General features: G+C 40.1%; 1 protein-coding gene across 1 annotated transcript; it reads right to left on the bottom strand.

The window, feature by feature from the left end:
• On the bottom strand, positions 1–16,048 carry LOC101156110 (sodium/hydrogen exchanger 6). The gene is made up of 16 exons (XM_004076239.4): positions 15,652–16,048; positions 13,696–13,895; positions 13,465–13,542; positions 13,242–13,318; positions 11,863–11,975; positions 11,598–11,703; positions 10,519–10,660; positions 10,324–10,429; positions 8,842–8,930; positions 6,508–6,621; positions 5,627–5,738; positions 3,423–3,576; positions 3,310–3,340; positions 3,134–3,222; positions 2,797–2,902; positions 1–2,016 (listed from the first exon to the last, which is right to left on the bottom strand). Exons 1-16 carry the CDS (start codon positions 15,929–15,931, stop codon positions 1,699–1,701), a joined length of 2,115 nt encoding a protein of 704 aa, XP_004076287.1. The 5' UTR covers positions 15,932–16,048; the 3' UTR covers positions 1–1,698.
• Between the last annotated feature and the right edge of the window lie 1,782 nt (positions 16,049–17,830).

Consider the following 17,830-nt stretch of genomic DNA (forward strand, 5'->3'; position numbering starts at 1 on the left):
TAAAATTTTGAACGGTAGTTTATTTCCTTTTATCACATTTTCCAAAGGGTTAAAACTGACGGCACAACTTCAGTAACACACTTGAAAAACCACAAGAGACTTGATTTCTGTCCAAATTATAAACCTGGAACTACGACGGTGAACAGCTCACAAAAAAATGGCAGAAACATTAAACAGTTGATCAAAACATTTTCACATCTTTTTCTGTGTGTGTGTGTGTAATCATTTTTTTTCTGTTTGTATAAGTGTGTTTATGTTCTTAAGTACACTTCAACTTCGAACTGGACGTCAGAACACAGAGATGTGCATCGCTGGACCAGTTTGTTTAAAAATGGACAGAAAAGATTTCCTGCTGAAGCAATTTGTGGAAACATTTCCATTTGAACAACAAATATGACCAACTATTTTCAAAAAAAACAATATGAACAACCTAAAAGTGTAGTGTTACACTTCAGGCAAATACAGAAAGAAATGATGTTGTTGTTAATAAAGGAGACATTACATAAAAACTTAACAGTCAGAGCTGATAAAATGAAGTGTAAAAGTGCACAAACCATCAGGTAAAAAGTCTGAAACGTCCTCCTCTGTCCTGGTACCTTTCACAAATCCATTCTTCACTTATTTACATATACTGCATCTTTTCTTCAAAAATACAAAACTGAAAATAATAAGTAGTAGTGTTCAGAAAATGCTTATTATCCATTAGTTTTTGTATTTTCTTTTGGGTGTCTTTCAGTGGATTTATCTAGAATTTTTTTTTACATTTTTAATCAGAAAAATCAATGAACTGCTTGTTAAACCACAGGAGGGTAAATGATTGTCCATTCAGACTGAAAATATGCGGTTTCAATGAAAAGGAATAACCCAACTCCCTTTACTACAACCAAGCAGAGGAAAACAGGACAGATGTTCACTTCTTTAACACTAAACAGAGTTCCTCAGTAGGCACTTGGATTCCAGACAGTTCAGCAAACACTCCGCTATTTTAGATGACCCAACATCACAAAGACAGAGAAAAAGTCACCTTTTTGTTCGTTTGGTTGTTGTTTTTAAAGAAAGTTGAACCAAACTATGGTAAAAACAAACTTTAGCCCTATAAACTCCATTTAAATCAGGCCAGGTCGACCTCTCACATCCGATAAAACAAAACCCCCACATTCACAGGGAAGCTCTGGTCTACAGGACAAAGTCCAAGCGTCTGCTACAGTTTCAGAAGGAAACAAACAGCTGTCTCCTCCATAACATTCATTCGGTGAAAGTACCACGAAAGAAAAGTTGTAGTACCTTTGTTCACCACAACAAATAAATAACTTAATCAATCGTTAAAAATAAATAATTTCAGTGTTAACATGAGCTGCAGCCGTGTGGATGAGGCGCTCAGACCTGTCGGGACGCTGAAGTGCATGCTACTTCCACCGCTGAAGACACGCCCCTCATCCACCCAACCCCACCTCTGATGATCCCAAACTGAGTTTCCTCCATTATAGCTAGAGACGTGCTAAGTTTAGGCCCCACAGCTTCAGCAGACACTTGTGACAGATCCCTCAATGCCCGACACCAGTGCTGAGACTTAAAGTGACAAATAAAAATGGTCCCATAAAGAACAGACTTAAAATTATGAAATAGAAACCTTGATCAAAACCTTTTTCCATCAGAGTTGATCGTTTGGGATTTCTGAAGCGGCGGACACAACCCTTCCTACAGTCTGTGTCGGCGGGGCTCGGAGTGCGGCGGGGAGGGTGGCGGCGGGAGAGTGACTGTGCTTGGCGGCTCAGCCGAGTCCTCCACTGGCAGGACGAGCCGCGTGCCGCGGATCGTCACGTCCTGATCCGTCAGGGCCAGCTCCTGATCCATACCTTCGTTGAACCGGCCTCCACCGGAGGAGAAGGAGTGCTTGTGGTTGACGGTGTGAGAGCCGGAGGCGTCTGTGCTCACGGTGACGTCAGCGTACATGGAACTTACGCTGGCGTCGTTCATGATGAAGTCTGAATCATCATCATGAAGCTGCCCTTCATTCTGGAAAATAAAGAGGGAATAATCAGCCTAAAAGAGGTTGAGGGCTATAGACGCACTCCAATTATTGTTTGATCTATTTTCAAAGTGTTCCCAGTGGTCCTTTAATTATGATTATGCTGTTTTTTAACCAAAATTCAATCAAATAAATGGTCAATTTCTAGGACATAGTTTCTGCAGAGCAGCATTAGTTGATTAGAATTTCATCTCTGAGTTGTGGGCAGGACTGTTGCCGCAATGCAAACCCACTCCACCCCCCTTCCCATCGCCTCTAACTGAGTCGTCTGGTTTCCATGCTCTCCCACTAGCTTACACCCTAAACTAACATTAGTGGTGCAACAAAAATGCTGGGAAAATATTGGAGCTGTCCAGCCGAACATTTTGAGTCAGATGCCAGCTCAGACAGGAAAAATTAAGACGTACACGCATCTAGACAAGTGAACGCATCAGAACGGAGCTTGTGGCCAGCCCATTGTATTTTCTACATAACAAATATAATCTTTTTTTTCTTCTCTCAAATGGATTTTTTTCGTCTGCTTCAGATTCGCAAGGATTTAAATTCAAAAATACTTTGCAAATTAAGCCCCAAATTTTTGGCTCAATTGTCTTTATCCTCCATCATCAGAAAAATGCTACCCGCTAAAAGCACCAAAAACACCATTTTCATCTGAGTGGGTCTTTTAAAACTAAACAGCAGTTTTACACAAACATCAGTTCTTTAACATCTGGATTTTTTGCCCAGTGAATTTTTATAAATGTGTAGGTTTTGTTCTTCGCCCAAACCTCGTAGGCCTGTGGGCTGGTGAGGCATCGAGCCAGCGGTCCACAGCACGCTGGCAGTGTGGCCGTGAGCGGCGGGCCGCTGTGGGTCAGCAGGGGCTTCAGATAGCTAGAGAGCGAGCTTCTGTCAAGGTCATATGAGTACGATTTAAAAAAAACACACACAATGAAACCGGATTTTATTTTTGGGATAAATACAGCAGCACAGTTTGTGACTTAGACGAAAAAATCTGTTAAGATAGAAGAAACCATGAAGGCGATGGAGTTTGGGAAGAGTGCCCTCTGGTGGTAAAACAACCTCAGCATAGAGAATTTGTTTAATCCATGATTCAAAGGATACTTGTGGTCAAAGTTATACCAGATCCTGAAGGGCCAGGCACTCTCATGTTTAGTGCATCTCCTCAGTGACCCATCCTCGGCGGCTGAGCTCTGCCAAACAGGGAGAGTCAGGATAATCCTTCCAATCAAAGTACAATTCTACTCAAGTCAGCAATTTCAATTCCAACAGTAACTTACTGTGTGCTCTTGATCAGAGTCCACCCCCACTCTTAAATTAAAAAAAGATCAGAAAATCCCAGTTAGTTTTGAGGAACGAGATGCAGAAGATGCTCACGGCTGTTCAGACTCACCGTATGCTCATAAAAGACAGCATGGGCGTGGTGCCGCCTCCACAGATCCACACAGTGAAGAAAACAATCAGCAGAGTGGTGGAAAACATCATTTGACGGGCGTAGGTGGCCGTGTCCCGGATGGACAGAGCAAACGTCATGGCCCCGCGTAGCCCTGCATAAAAGAAAGAAAATAAAATAAAAAGTCGGGGAGAGTCACACTGTGGGACCAAACGAATGAAGGCAAACCTAATAATGTTCAGTTATTCATAGCTTCATTTGTACTTAGTGTACGTTTACACGACATACATCAGTAGGATGTCTTCAATGTTTTATGTTTGTGTTAATTCATTGTTTTTGCATTTTAAAGCAAATTTAACCTGGGATTGGCGCTACCCCCCCCCCCCCCCCCCCCCTTTTGACCTGCCTTCAATGACTTGTTTTTAATGGCAGCTTTTCTGTTGGTTTTATCTCTATAGGACCCATTGTATTTTTTGATAGCCTGGGGTTAAGCAATTTTCAGGAAATTTAGGGTTGTTTTTTTTTTTTTTTATAACCCTTGTGCTATCCTATGACCCCACCCTTACATTGACGTGTTCTCCCTATGACAAAGGTGGAAAGATTTCATGTAATCCATGGACACCAGTGAAGATCACAAATCATTGAAGAAAAAAGGGTTCAGAGCACTGTCTAGTGGGTCAAGATGACCCAACTCCCAACGTTAAAGTGCCTAGGATTGCACAAGGGTTAATTTAAGACAGCTACTTTTTCTCAAAGTCAAAGGTCGACGAAACTTCAGTTGTGGTTAGGGACTCAACCTGGTCACATGTGGGAAAATTCATGAAGATCGCTCTGACAAAAGTTTTCATTTCCCATATTGTGAGGAAATGTGAAAATCGCCAAATTTCCTACTTTGTCACAAGATGGCCAGCTGGTCCTGTGGCCACCCCATAATAATTTAAAAACTTTCTTTGGATATCTACCGAAGCTGAAAAGGACCTACCCTACTTTTTTTTTGTCTTGCTTTCTCGAGATGATCTCATTGTTACGAGAAAACAAGTTTTTTATGATTGTAAAAGCCCAAGTCCCGCATTGCAGCGGACTAAGTTGGGCTACCAGTAATGTCCGGAGCTCAGTGAACGCAGGGACGTTAGAAGCCCTGGGTTCTGTCATTCAACCTGTTGTGGGGGGGTTAGGGGAATAAAGGGAGGGGGGCTGGTGCATGACTAATGCACATGATTAAGGCGTTTGATGAGTGTAGTCCTACTTATAAATCAAAAAATAAAAACTTTGAGGAACGTTTCTGTTGTTGAGAGTTGCTGGTGAAACCTGTTCAGTGTTGGTTAGAGCCTACAGTAACCACCAAATAAAGGGACTTGTAACAGATTAGCCTACGTCTCAGTGTGGGAAAGAGAGAGGGACACTGCATAGAATATTCTTCGTTATCTCGATGTCACAAGAAAAGTCTCAAAGTAAGGCTTCCGTAGATATCCCCGACACGTTTTTTGAGTTTTGTTAGTGGATTTAGACATTTTATTTTTGAGCCCCCTAAGAGATTTTGATTTATTTTCACCCCTAATTTTGGTGAGTTTTTTAAGTATGTGGCAGTATGAAAGGCTAAAATAAAGATTTTACACAAAAATATAAATACATTTAAAAAACAATAATTGTTTAGGAAGAATAATTTATTGTTTTTATTTGTTTTTTGTAAGGTTACGGAGTTTCTCATCCCTCTCTCTATCTCTCTAATTTCTTAGTTTTTTTTATGCTGGTGTGCTGTGGGATTTTTGTCAAGGAAAAAGTGTACCATAGCTCAAAAAAGGTTAAAAGACTGCTATACATCCTCAAGTCCGTAGTTTTTTTATTGATCAGAACTCTTTATGTTGGATAGTGACAAAACCAACACAAATTTCTGTTTCTAATCATACTTAAAAATCCTTTTCTTCAGGGTTTTTTCTTTTTGTGTAACAGGAAAATATTTACCCTCTTGCACTTATCTTTACTTTGGGTTTTCTCCAAAACAAATATATAAGTCTAACCTGTGTTTATTACGATGGGAAATACTCATTTTTTTATCATTTGGAGCAGAGTCATCTCCAATACAAGACTACTTCCTTCAGGTGGGATTCTATTGTACTAAATTCCCAGTTCCCCCTGAAATGGTTCTAAAGTTTCATCTAAATCTGAATCCCAGTCAGACAGAACTTTATATACAGACTTCGTACCTGCAAACATCATGACATGCTGGAAGTTCAACCCTATCTTGTTTCTGCGGCCCAGGTTGAGGAGTAAGGACAAGGGGTAGATGTTTGCAGCTCTGCCCACAAACACTGCCACCTGCAAACACAGCATGCGGGTCAAGGACACAACAACTGCAGCAGTCAGGGCTGTGCACAAAGACTGGAATGAAAAAATGATGGTTCAGAAACTCCAAGTCACAGCTGACTAAGATCACTTTCTTACTTTTGAACAAGCTCTACATTTATATCTGCTTTTTCTTTAATCAAGCAGGCAATAGTGCTGGTAATGACATTCAGATCCTATTTTATGAGAAGCATTTTATATTAATTGTTGTTTATAGTTAGGCCTGCACAATATACCGCAAATTAATCGTTATCGCGACATCAAGCTGTGCAATATGCATACCGCAGAAGACGGCGAAAATCGCAATAAATGGTTTCCTTAAATGTGCTAAAACAAACTCATGGCAGCTTGACATATATGAACAAATGAAATAAATTCTTTTATGCATTCAAACAATCAAAAGGACCCGTTTACGTTGTTGATTAATCAGATGAGCCCTTTTATGTTTGGTGTTTGCCTCCTTGACAAGGGTCATTAGGAGTAGAATTTTTAAACTGTTGCAGTGAAATGGAAATTTTGTTTTTGGTTGTTTTGCTATTTGTTTATATACCGCAAATTATATCGTTATCGCAATATTAAACACCAATATCGCATATAGCGAGTTTTCCTCATATCGTGCAGCCCTATTTATAGTAAAGATTTAAGCGGTGCATGTGCATAAAAGTAAATGCTTTGTGTTTTCTGAGCCTCAAAGAGGAATAAAGGGCTGTTTTGTTTGGTTCATCTACAGAGGGAAGGATACAAAAGCTCCGATGATGAACAACGGATTGAAGACGTGTGACTGGAAGGAAAAGAGAGTCAGGCCCATGTAGGAGAAGATGAAGTTCTCTGCCAGGAAGTTGAGCAGCTCAAAAAGCTGATGGAAAAGAAACAAAAACATGAGTGTAATTTAATTAAATATTTTAAAAAAACATACTGTTTCTGAGCAAGCCCAGTAAATACATTACAATGAATATAGAGTCAATATGAGAGGATGCTTCCTTTTTGAACTGTAAAAACAATTTTTCAAACATGTTAATGTTGACTGCAATAAATTCTTTTTTGCTTCTAGCTTCAAATCAAAAGTGAACAAACTACTAGTTTTGATACGTGTGTTGTTTCAATAAAACTGAACTGAATTCCTTTTTTTTATAACTTAAGCACCTCTTCAAGAACACGGGACATGTAACCCTTGTTTTGTCTATAAAAACTTTTCATTTTTGGTTTATTCTGTCCAATGGTTCAGAACTAAAGGCTCCACTCTCCCATTTGACCTTTTTGTTAAATAGAGGGGGGAAAAAATCATGCTGATGGACAGATTTGCATCCTGGAGAGCTGGTTCCACAGAATCCAGATGACAGATATGTTTGTACACCACACACTCGCAGTATCCGTCAGCTCTTAAACCACAAGTGTCGCTCACTTGAGGATTTCTAAGAAGTCACTGAAACATCCTGTCTTCTGAGTATTTTCATTGAAAAAGTGCTCAAAGAAAAAAAGGGAAGACTACGAAAACACATCCTATACCTGAACCAATGAAATTTGCTTTTTAAACACTTCAATCTTTACATAGTTAATTATTTTTACTTTATTAATAAAATTAATAAAGTTTATATCTATCTATAGTTGTTTGTGCTGACAACACATCACGAAATGTATCAATAAAATATAATTGATTAGCCCATGGAGGTCCAGATGTGGAATCATACTTAAAATTAAAGAGGACAACACACTACAGGCTGATCCCACTTGGATTTGCTGTCTTTCAAACAAGTCAAAATGAGGCTGAGTAGTGTGTGTGGCCCCCACACGCCGATACCACTTCCCTACAACGCCTGACGAGGACAGAGACGTGATGTCCCAGATGTGCTCAGTTGAATTCAGGTCTGGGGAACGGGCGGGCCAGTCCATCCGATCAATACCTTTGTCTAGCAGAAACTGCTGAAACTCTCCAGCCATATGAGGTTTAGCATTGTCTTACATTAGAAATCCAGGGCCAATCGCAACAGCATACGGTCTTGCAAGAGGTCGGAGAATCTCATCTCGGTAACTAATGGCAGTTAGGCTATCTCTGGTGAGCACGTGGAGAGCTGTGCCGCCCTACAAAGAAATACCACCCCAAACCATTACTGACACACTGACAAACCAGTCATGTTGGACGATGTTGCAGGCAGGAGAACTTTCTCCACAGCGTCTCCAGACTCTGTCACGTGCTCCGTGTGAACCTGCTTTCATCTGTGAAGAGCATAGTGCACCAGTGGCAAATTTACCAATTTTGGTGTTCTCTAGCAAATGCCAGTCGTCTTGCACTGTGTTGGGCTTTAAGCACAACCCCCACCTGTGGACGTCAGACCCTCATACCACCCTCATGGAGTCTGTTTCTAACAGTTTGAGCAAATGGGAACATTTCTGGCCTGCTGGAGGTTATTTTGCAGGGCTCTGGCAGTCCTACTGTTTCTCATTGTACAAAGAAGGAGGTAGTGGTCCTAACTCAAGGTTGTTGCCCACCATCTCCTGATGTACTGGCCCTGTCTCCTGGTAGCACCTTCATGCTCTGGACACTACGCTGAAACACACAACAAACCTTCTTGCCACAGCTAGCATTGATGTGCTGTCCTGGATGAGTCGCACTACCTGGCCACCTTTGTGGGTTGTAGACGCTGTCTCATAGTGACAACACTTAGGAATTCAAAAGTCACCAAAACATCATCCAGAAAACATAGAGACGGAGAAGTTGTCTACGTTCACCACTTGCGGAACCACTCCTTCATTGGATGTGTCTTTTTGGTCGCCTTTTATTTCCACCTGTTGTCTATTCCACTTGTCAATGTTCCTTCCTAATTTGACAGTTTGTTTACACAGAAGTGTGTCTGACTTGGAGTAACACTGAGTTATCAAGGTGTTCCCTTTATTTTTTCGAGCAGTGCTTTTAAAGCCACCTAATCTCTTTTTTAGGGGTTCTTCAGCAGAAGCACTTTTGAAAAGTTCATATTCTCAGTTACTACTGCTCTACCAACAGAAATAAAACCTAACCATTCATTATCAGGGACTTCGAAACGATGGAAGTCATTTTAAGAGCTTTGTTTTTGAGTCTTACCTGTTTAGTTCTTTCTTGGGATTCCGGTGACAGATTGTTATATGTGTAATGAGCCTGAGTGATCCCACAAAACAGAACCGCTACAACACCTGGAAAAGCACAAAGTCCATTCAGCTTCTGGAAACCAAACTGGCCTCTGAGAGCACGACACCAGCAGGAATTCATAGAATCAATTGTTCGAGGAACAGCACAAATGTGAAGCTTGTGATACACCAGAGTTAATCCCTCACTCACGTTGATGCTCTCCAGTTGACACCACTCTTATGTTTTTGTTAATTTGAGTGTGCATTTCATCAAATGTCAGACTTATTTGATTCTATGGATCACAATCTCTTACTGCCCAGGTTGGAAGGTTTGTTTGGGGTTTCCGGTGCTGCACTCAACTGGCTTTCATCCTATTTGGCTGACAGGACTATGTGTGTGAGCATGTCTGGATCCCGGATCCTGCACCAATGTTGCTTGAGGTTCCACAGGGCTCTATTGTAGGACCACTTTTATTCTCTTTGTACCTCCTTCCTCTGAGCTCCGTCCTGATCCTGAGTTTCTGTCAATGATAGTCAGATTTATTTACTGATAAAGAAAGGTTGCTCTGTTATACCACTACTGTCTTGTTTACAAGACATCAAAGACCGGATGGCCCTAAGCTATTTAAGTTTTATTGAGAAAAAAACTAAAGTGATGGTGTTTAGTCCAAGTAGCTCCTGTGACCCCTCCTCTGTGGAGTTGGGTCCCTTGGCTGCACATTTAAAACAGTCTATAAGATGGACAGTGATTTTAAACTTGACGGTCAAATTAGCTAAGTGGTAAAATCCAGCGTATTTTAGATGAGGCAGTTGGTAAAGGTGAAACCATTGTTATCTGAAAGTCATTTTGAAACAGTAATCCATGCTTTTATTATATCTTACTGTAACTCTTCCCTTTCACGTCTCCCAACTGGTCCAGAACGCTGCTCATGTTCTGGAGCATTCGGCAGCCATCTTCACTGTCCATTTTTATCTGGTGTTTTTACATTTTTATGTCACTACTCTTCATCTTTAATTGTTTTTATTGTCTTTGAGCCTTTAATGTAAGGCGCCCTTAAAATTAATAAAACCCATAAAGTTGATGCTCTCCAACTGGCACCACCCTTTCTGTTTTTGTCTTTTTTGTCTGCGTGTAAAGAAATGTCATATTGACTGTCTATCAATGTTTGTTTCCTTATTTTGGTGCTGATTTGGATCGAAAACAAACACAAATTCTCACAAAATGATCAGAGAAAGACGGATACCTAGAAGTGTGAGCAAGGACAAACCAAAATCTGATCATCTAGTGATCAAACAGTGCTACTCATCTTCTAAGCAGCTGTGCAACTTTCTACACTTCTGCACAAATTGCTTTCTATTACTTGTCAGCATTTTGTGAAATGAAAACTGATTCAAGGTCTGGTAATCCCACAGACGACTGAAGATAATGGGTCTGCATGCGTGTTTTGTGAAGGAGTACCTGTGAAACCGCAGGCCTCAGCCAGCAGAAACGTACTCCAGGACATCAGGAAAAAGAGAGCCGTCTCCAGCAAAGGGAAGTCTCTCAGCTTGGTGAACTTCGTCACGTGAGAAAGAATCAAGTTAAGGAAAAAAAAAAAAAACATTTTTTGGTATTTTCTAAAAATCCTGTTGAATCAGCAAAATGAAAGGATATGAATGCAGTCATGACTCCAGTGGACACTCCAAGAGCAAAAGATCCACTGAAGACACCGAGAAAGACGCCGAAAGACTTGAGCATGGCCATGGCCTCAAAGCTGTGGCTGTTGTCTCCTGCAGGCTGATACGCCACAATGGATCTGGAGGGCAGGTGGAGGACACGCAAACACGTGAAGATCAGAAAGGCTTTAAATACAAATTCAGGAGGAGAAAGGGTTCATGCTCACAAGAGAGAAAAAAAAAAGAAAACTTGTCAGTTCAAAGTGGCAAAAACTGAACTGAAACCATCTGAGCTGGAGATCTACATAACAGGGTCATTATGAGGGGGAAAGTCATGCATGCACTTTGTTACATTTACATTTAGTAAACTTCTCATAAAGGGATGATTTTCAATCTTATTAAGGGTCTAAAGGTAAAAAATGAACACTACAGATGATGCAGGGAAGGATAAGAGATTTAGAGGAAACTAGAACTCATCCAAAGCTGGGATCTATAGAAAAGGTCTGGATCAGATGAGAGGTTCTAGCACAAATCCAGACTGTTCTGATTCTCCTCCCACCCACCGAGGAGTGAATGTCAGGTTCTCTCCCGACAACTCCTCAACCCCCTGAGGCCAAACTGAGCTCTCCTCTCCAGAGGAGGGACCAGCGCCACCCCCCTGCCTGCCCTGCTTTTCCAAGCGAAGGAGAACCCTACATACATGCATCCACACATACATACGTACGTACGTACAGGCGAGCCATGAATGACACAGACGGGTGAAGGAGGGCAAGCAGTGAAATGACAAGGAGGGATGTCGGTGAGACGCATTCATGAGCAGTACACAAAACAAGCCGATATGAGTTAGCTCGTCACACCCATTAGGTGATGAATAATTCAAATGTTGATTCAATAACTGAATCCTAGAGGAGCAAACGGCTTCTTCATAATTGCACTTTAGCAAAATGGCTCGATCTGAAGCAAAAGTAAGCAACTTAACACAGACTGAACATTTTGCGTATGTGAAGCTTTAGTTGCAAATTTGATAATCTGATTTCTTTTTGTTCGTTTTTAATGTATGTAGAACTGAAGACTTACGAGGACAGGACAATGGCCACGGCATCATTGAGAACACTCTCCCCAAACAACAGGGCGTACAAGTCCACGTCAACCTTTAGATCATTGAAGATGGCCAACACCGTCACTGAGGTAAGGAAGAAAAAGCAAATCAGAAGTCACAGACAGGCCCAAAATGAAAGAAAATCGGTAATTATGCTCCTAAATGTCAGAAAACAATGCTTCCGTGGATTGTGAAGAACAGTTCAAAATTTATGGTGCTTGAAGCAGTCATGGCCTTCCTCACCTGGGTCTGTCGCTGAGACGATGGCCCCAAAGAAGAGGCAGTCAGTGAAGTAAAAATCCCCCCCAAGCTGACCCACAACTTTCATGAAGGACACAAAGCCGTACATGATGAGTCTGAGAAGAAGATGGACAAGTCATCAAAGACAATACGAGGACTTTTTTTGTTTGTTGACTGTGTTGACATCATCACTGTGTTCGTTTAACAGTGGATGTGTCCAAATTCGAGGGCTGCGTTCTTCCTGGGCTGCATTTGAAGGCTGCTTACATAACGGCGCCGCGACTAGTGCGGCCCAATTTAACGACTCCTTCAAATGCACCCAATGAATACGGCCTTCTTTTTCCCGATTTCAAGGATTGGTCTGGTGTATCCTTCTATGCTGTCCATATCCCAAGGTGCATTGCGGCTGAATCCAGAGATTTTCTGACAACTATGGCGGACTGTGAAGTGGAACCGGGAGTTAGAGACAATTACACCTTTTTATAAGTACACCTCCAAGATTAGAAGTTGGATCAAATAAGCCAGGAAAATTTGAACTCCATGCCTGGTTCACTATTCCTCTCTGTTCGGGACTCACGGTTGCTAGGTGACAGGACATTCACCGATATAACAGTTGCAATTATCTAAAGGTGAGACTCGTCCAAATTCAGAGCCGTTAATATCCGGCCAACCCGCTCGACGAAGGACCCGACCAACGTCGTCCGTTGAAGGATGCAGCCCTCGAAATTTGGACCCACCCAGTGATGCTTGTCTGACTCTGACCTCTAATGACAGCTGTGATACTATTAAATGATGCAACAATTCCTGGTTTAAAACTGAGCAGCTTGCTACACCATAGAACCGAATCGTGGGGAAAGTGTATTGTTGCATCCCTATTGCTGTTTGTTTATGTTTACTTTGAAGGTGTCAAACATCTATAAAGTTTAAGAAGGGTTTATTCTGTTTTATTACATCACACCAGGCTTAGTATAAGCCCACTGACAGGTTGATCCTCATTGTCACTTGCTTATTGGCAAAATCTAAAAATTGTTGGGGTTTTTTCTTGTTTTTTTTTGTTGTTTTGTAAAACAGAAATCATGTACTGAACCGAAACAAAACCATGACCCTAAAATCGAGGTTTAAACTGAATTGTGGGGAAATTGAATCGTTGCATATAAGGAGAAATGTATTTTTTAGATTCTAATTGACTTTTTTTTTTACATGAAACATGTCAGCTCTTAGCAGATTCTCCATCTGGGGTTTGGATCAGACCTTCTGCAGGATGCAGGTGTGTTTTTTAGACTGAAAGGGAAGTAAATAAAAGCAGTTTTGGAGATTCTAGGATCACTAAACTACACTATCTGTGTGTGAATGCGCGTGGGTGGATGGGACTTGTGACTTACCCAATGACAAAGCAGGATATGACGGTTCCAATGAATGCATAAGCCAGGATGGAGCCAATGTTTCTAAAAAAGTGTCTCTACAGGTAAACATTTTTTGGGGGAAAAAGATTTAGTGTTCGCTAAAACAAAGGCAACGAAAAACATCTAAATAGCTTTTAAAAACTATGCCACAGTTTGGAATTTGTTTTTTATGAAGATAATTTTTAGTGAGCTAGCTACTTACCCTTTTTAGACTGTAGCCTGCATGGAAGATTATAGGAGGCAACAAAATGTTGAAAAACACCTCTGGATCAAAGGTCACCTGTCAACAACAGCAACTGGACTTCAGTGTTTGCACTTTCAGTTTGAGTATTACACCTGAATGCAGTTAGCAACAAAACTTAAAACACTCTCTGCATTGGTCACTCATTAAACAGTCACATGCACCAGCTCCCACATCTGATCCCCCTCTTGCCTTTCTGAGCATCTCGTCGTCCTGCATCTGGTGGCCCCTGCCCTGTCTGATTTCTCCCTTCAGCGTGTACTCATAGAATCGTCCGCTGACGTTGACCAGTAAAGTGGCGGGACTGGCGTTGACGGCACAGCTGAGGGTCACGTTGCTGATGCTCTCGGGCACGTGGACGCCATATCGTAGGATCACGCCCACTAACAGGCCTTAAGGGGGGAATAGACAAGAAGTAAAAGTTTCTTTTCAAATATATGGACAAAGTACAACTCAATAAATTGTTGGGCACAAAAATGTCTTACTAATAATACATACTTTCTAATCAGCTGGAATATGTAGATTATTTTAGTAGTCTTAAGTTATTAAAGGCAGAATTTAATTGTGGAAAATATTAAATCTCATATAAGCTTTACTTGCTGATCTTATCATCTCATAGAACTACAAACATTTTAAATAATTGTGCAACTAAATTAAGTCCTTTTATAACTTGATTTTAGACTACCACCACTGAAAGAATTTGTTGATACTTTGTTCTGATGTGAAATAACAATAAATCTTGACACGGATTTGGTCTTCTTCTTGTATTAAAGCTCACCAGTGGTGAGAGGAGTTGACTTTTGGCATTTCATAGGTTACTTAAATATTCATTCATTTTCTATTCCGTTTTTCCCTTTCGGGGTCACGGGGCTGCCGGAGCCTATCCCGGCCACTTGTTGGCGAAGGCAGGGGACACCCTGAACAGGTCCACAGTCTGTCACAGGGTAGAATGTCCACAAACACACACCCATTCACTCTCACACTCACACCTAGGGACAATTTAGAGTTGCCAATTTACCTATGTAGCATGTTTTTGGACGGTGGGAGGAAGCCGGAGACCCCGGACAAAACCCACGCATGCACGGGGAGAAGATGCAAACTCCACACAGGTTTACTCATTGATGTAGTTTTTCACGTCCCCCAGCCGGGACTTGAACCGGAGGCCTTTTTGCTGTGAGGCAAGAGCGCTAACCACTGCGCCACCATTACTTAAATATTTATTTTCAAATCATTTTAAAAAGTCAGAATTCAAAAGAAAAATGTAAACAGCATCTCCTTAATAATAGGTTTGAATCTTGAATTCAGCGTAATGCCAATGTATTTGTCTGTATACTAAAGTCCAAGACTTAACCATAACAGCCCGCATGTTATGGTTAGCACCTTTCAAACACGGCTACCCTGACAAGTTGAGCAATGGAGTCACAAATCCTTTGAGAACTATCTTTATTGACAACTTCTCTATTCAACAATTATGATTTGACTTTTTTGCACTGGTCTTGTTGTGTTGTTGTTTTGGAAGTGTCTTTGTGAATCACTTTAAAATGTTGGTTTGCTTCTGTTTCTACAAAATGTCATTACTAAAAAAAAACAAAAAAAGCAAATGCATGTCAGAGCAAAATATTCCTAGAAAAATATGGAATTACCACAAATACTTATCAACACATGCAGAGCCTCAATTATGTTAACAAATATTGTTAATATTTTGATTATTTATTTTAATGGAAAATAATAACCATGCATGTTGAACCTTGGTTGAGGTCAAGGCACAACCGGATATATAAACACAAACTAGGGCGTTTGCTTTACTAAAAGGGGGCGTGGCTTCATCAGGTTTACTCGACTTATTACATTTCAAAAACTAGTTATAAATAACTACTTAATGCTATGATACGTTAGAGGTATTAGTTAAAATGCCCTAAAATGTTACCTTTGATAATAAAAATACATTTTAGGTAGAACTGACAATTAAATAAATGGGGAACTACATAAGGCATTTACACATTTACATGGAGGCCTACCTAGCTTAACACGTCCACTGAAACCATTTAATTGGCTTATCGGTTACGTTTAAGGAGCTAAACTACGGTGTCCGAGACGGCTAGCATTAATTAATTGACATGACCGTTCGCCACCCTCTCATGTTCTTACCGTAGATCATGGCGAGTCCTGTCTCGTGCAGGAACCGAAATCGCCGGTGTTTAAAAAGCCAAATTGTTAGAATGGTTAGAGTCAAGAGTAGGATAAAAATTAGTAAGTTGGCACTGTCCTGTCGGTGGCTTTCCTCAGCCATTCTTTCAGTAACGTCGTTATCCAACACATTGCTGTCGTCGCCTCGGCTCTGGACAAACAAGACAGTCAGTAAAACAGGCAGCAAAAACGGATGTTTTAACGTTTTCAGGCTGAGCGGCAGTCTCCGTAGGAATTTCATCGTGGCCTTGTGTGAGAAAATAACAACTGTCGTTTGCTGGTTTAGCTTAGAATTTACCCCTTCGAATGCTAATGACAGCTCTCCTCGTGACCGCAACAAAAACACAAAGACTTCCTGTTTTCAAAATAAAAGCGGTCAAAGTTGGTTAAGAAACAACGACGACCCTCAGCGGCACAGCCCGGAAATTCTTTGCCTTATTTTTGTTTTATTTGAAAGTTTCTTTGTTAATCAAATGCAAAAATGTATCGCCTATCAATAAAAAATGACATAACCCAAAAATACTAATATCTAAGACAAGACATGGTTATTTATATATTTATGTAGCTGACTTCCTCTCTGGTTTTGCCTTAAGGTTTATTATTTTTTATGTGTTACACTTCTGCTTGGAAGATAATTGAAGTTAAAAAAGAACAAGAGCAGAAATTTAAAAAGGCTAATTTTACTTCAATTTTAAATGAGAAGAATATATCTTTTACTGCAATGATTTTCAATTATGTGTTACACACTGATACATCTTGGGGTTCTCAGAGATATTGCAGAAAGTGGCTGCTGTCCAGATAAAAACGTTTGGCATGCTTAATTTTATTTGGTTTATTACCTTAAAAAGTCAGTGTGTGTTTTGCTTTTTCTTGCGATTCGTATAGTATTGCTAAAAAAGCACGATTGCTATAGCCAGACAAATGGCTTTTACACCGGATTTCTGTCATACTTGACTCCAGTGAAAGTTCAGCAAAGGTAACAAGCAAAAGATTGAAATTAAAAGGAAGACCAGGACGTTCGGGCATTTACTTTATGTTTTTAATTAATTTATATTATATTTATTTAAAGTACATCAAAAACCATCCTGATTATTTTTCTATCCTGATTTTCTGTTTTCTTCTGTTTTCTTTACATTTCAGAGCCCGGCACAAATATATATATTTTTTCCAAACCTAAAGAATACAGTACATAATAATTGATTATAATAATATAATAACTGATTTTTCCGCTTTTGAGCACAAAGTCAAAATAACAAAAAACTCCTCTTTACCTTTAGTTTTTTTCTGTAAAAAGAGGAAAGAGGAAAATGATCAGTTCAATCCCCTTTTTTCTTTTTTTCTTTCTTTTTTTGGCGTCAATGTTCACATAAAAAAACTCAGAAGCGCGCACACAGAAATAATTGTTCTTAAAAAAAAGAATTTGAGATAAGTGGACGTCAAGCTGCAGTCTGCAAGTGCAAGTATTTGTCACCAAGCCGGGAAAATGTACTTAAAGTTTAATACGCACCACACACACACACAAAGATAATCAAAATGTTGCACACAAAGAGCAAGAAAAGCCCACTTTAGCTGTCCCTGGGTGTTTTTAGTTTTGAAACAGTTTCAGAAAGGAAGTCAACCCCCACGCTCTCACACAGCCACACACTTTTGACATTATATTAGGGGAAAGTATTTGACGGGGAAAAAAGGTCAGATAAAACAGGTGTCACACAGTTCTGACCTGATGAAAATTCTTTGAATTGTATCATGAATCTACTGCAAAAATAATAGTCGCATGGTCTATATTTTCAAAATATCACAGAAAAAGTAAAAAGTGAGCTATTATCTTGTCTAATATTGTGACTTGACCATCTAAATTGTTGATTACTTATGAGAAAACATTTTTTGTAATTTCTGTGGCCAAAGAGTTGTCGCATTTTTTCACATTATCAAATTTGTTAACAGAATACCTTGAAATGAAAACAAAATCTAATATTCTATAAGTCAAGAATCCATTTAATTTATTTTGAACCTTTGCATTTTTCTTGATAGTAACATCTACTGATGTTCATTCTTTGTCATCCGTCTGTTTTCAAAGTGTCAGGCTGGTCTACACAAGCTTGTTTCCTCTATATCAGTTGACAGGAAATGAAACCAATGA

This window comes from Oryzias latipes, chromosome 14 (assembly GCF_053564925.1).
Source record: "Oryzias latipes strain Hd-rR chromosome 14, Olatipes_Hd-rR_3.1".
NCBI lineage: Eukaryota > Metazoa > Chordata > Actinopteri > Beloniformes > Adrianichthyidae > Oryzias > Oryzias latipes.

What these genes read in the sequence shown, in the direction of transcription:
- LOC101156110 (XM_004076239.4), bottom strand. Translation starts at nt 15,931, where the DNA reads ATGAAATTCCTACGGAGACTGCCGCTCAGCCTGAAAACGTTAAAACAT. An exon ending in CTGGAGTCATGACTGCATTC is followed by an intron (nt 10,430 to 10,518) that starts ATATCCTTTCAT and finishes ATTCTTTCTCAC; the next exon opens with GTGACGAAGTTCACCAAGCT. An exon ending in ACTCTGATCAAGAGCACACA is followed by an intron (nt 3,223 to 3,309) that starts GTAAGTTACTGT and finishes CCTGTTTGGCAG; the next exon opens with AGCTCAGCCGCCGAGGATGG.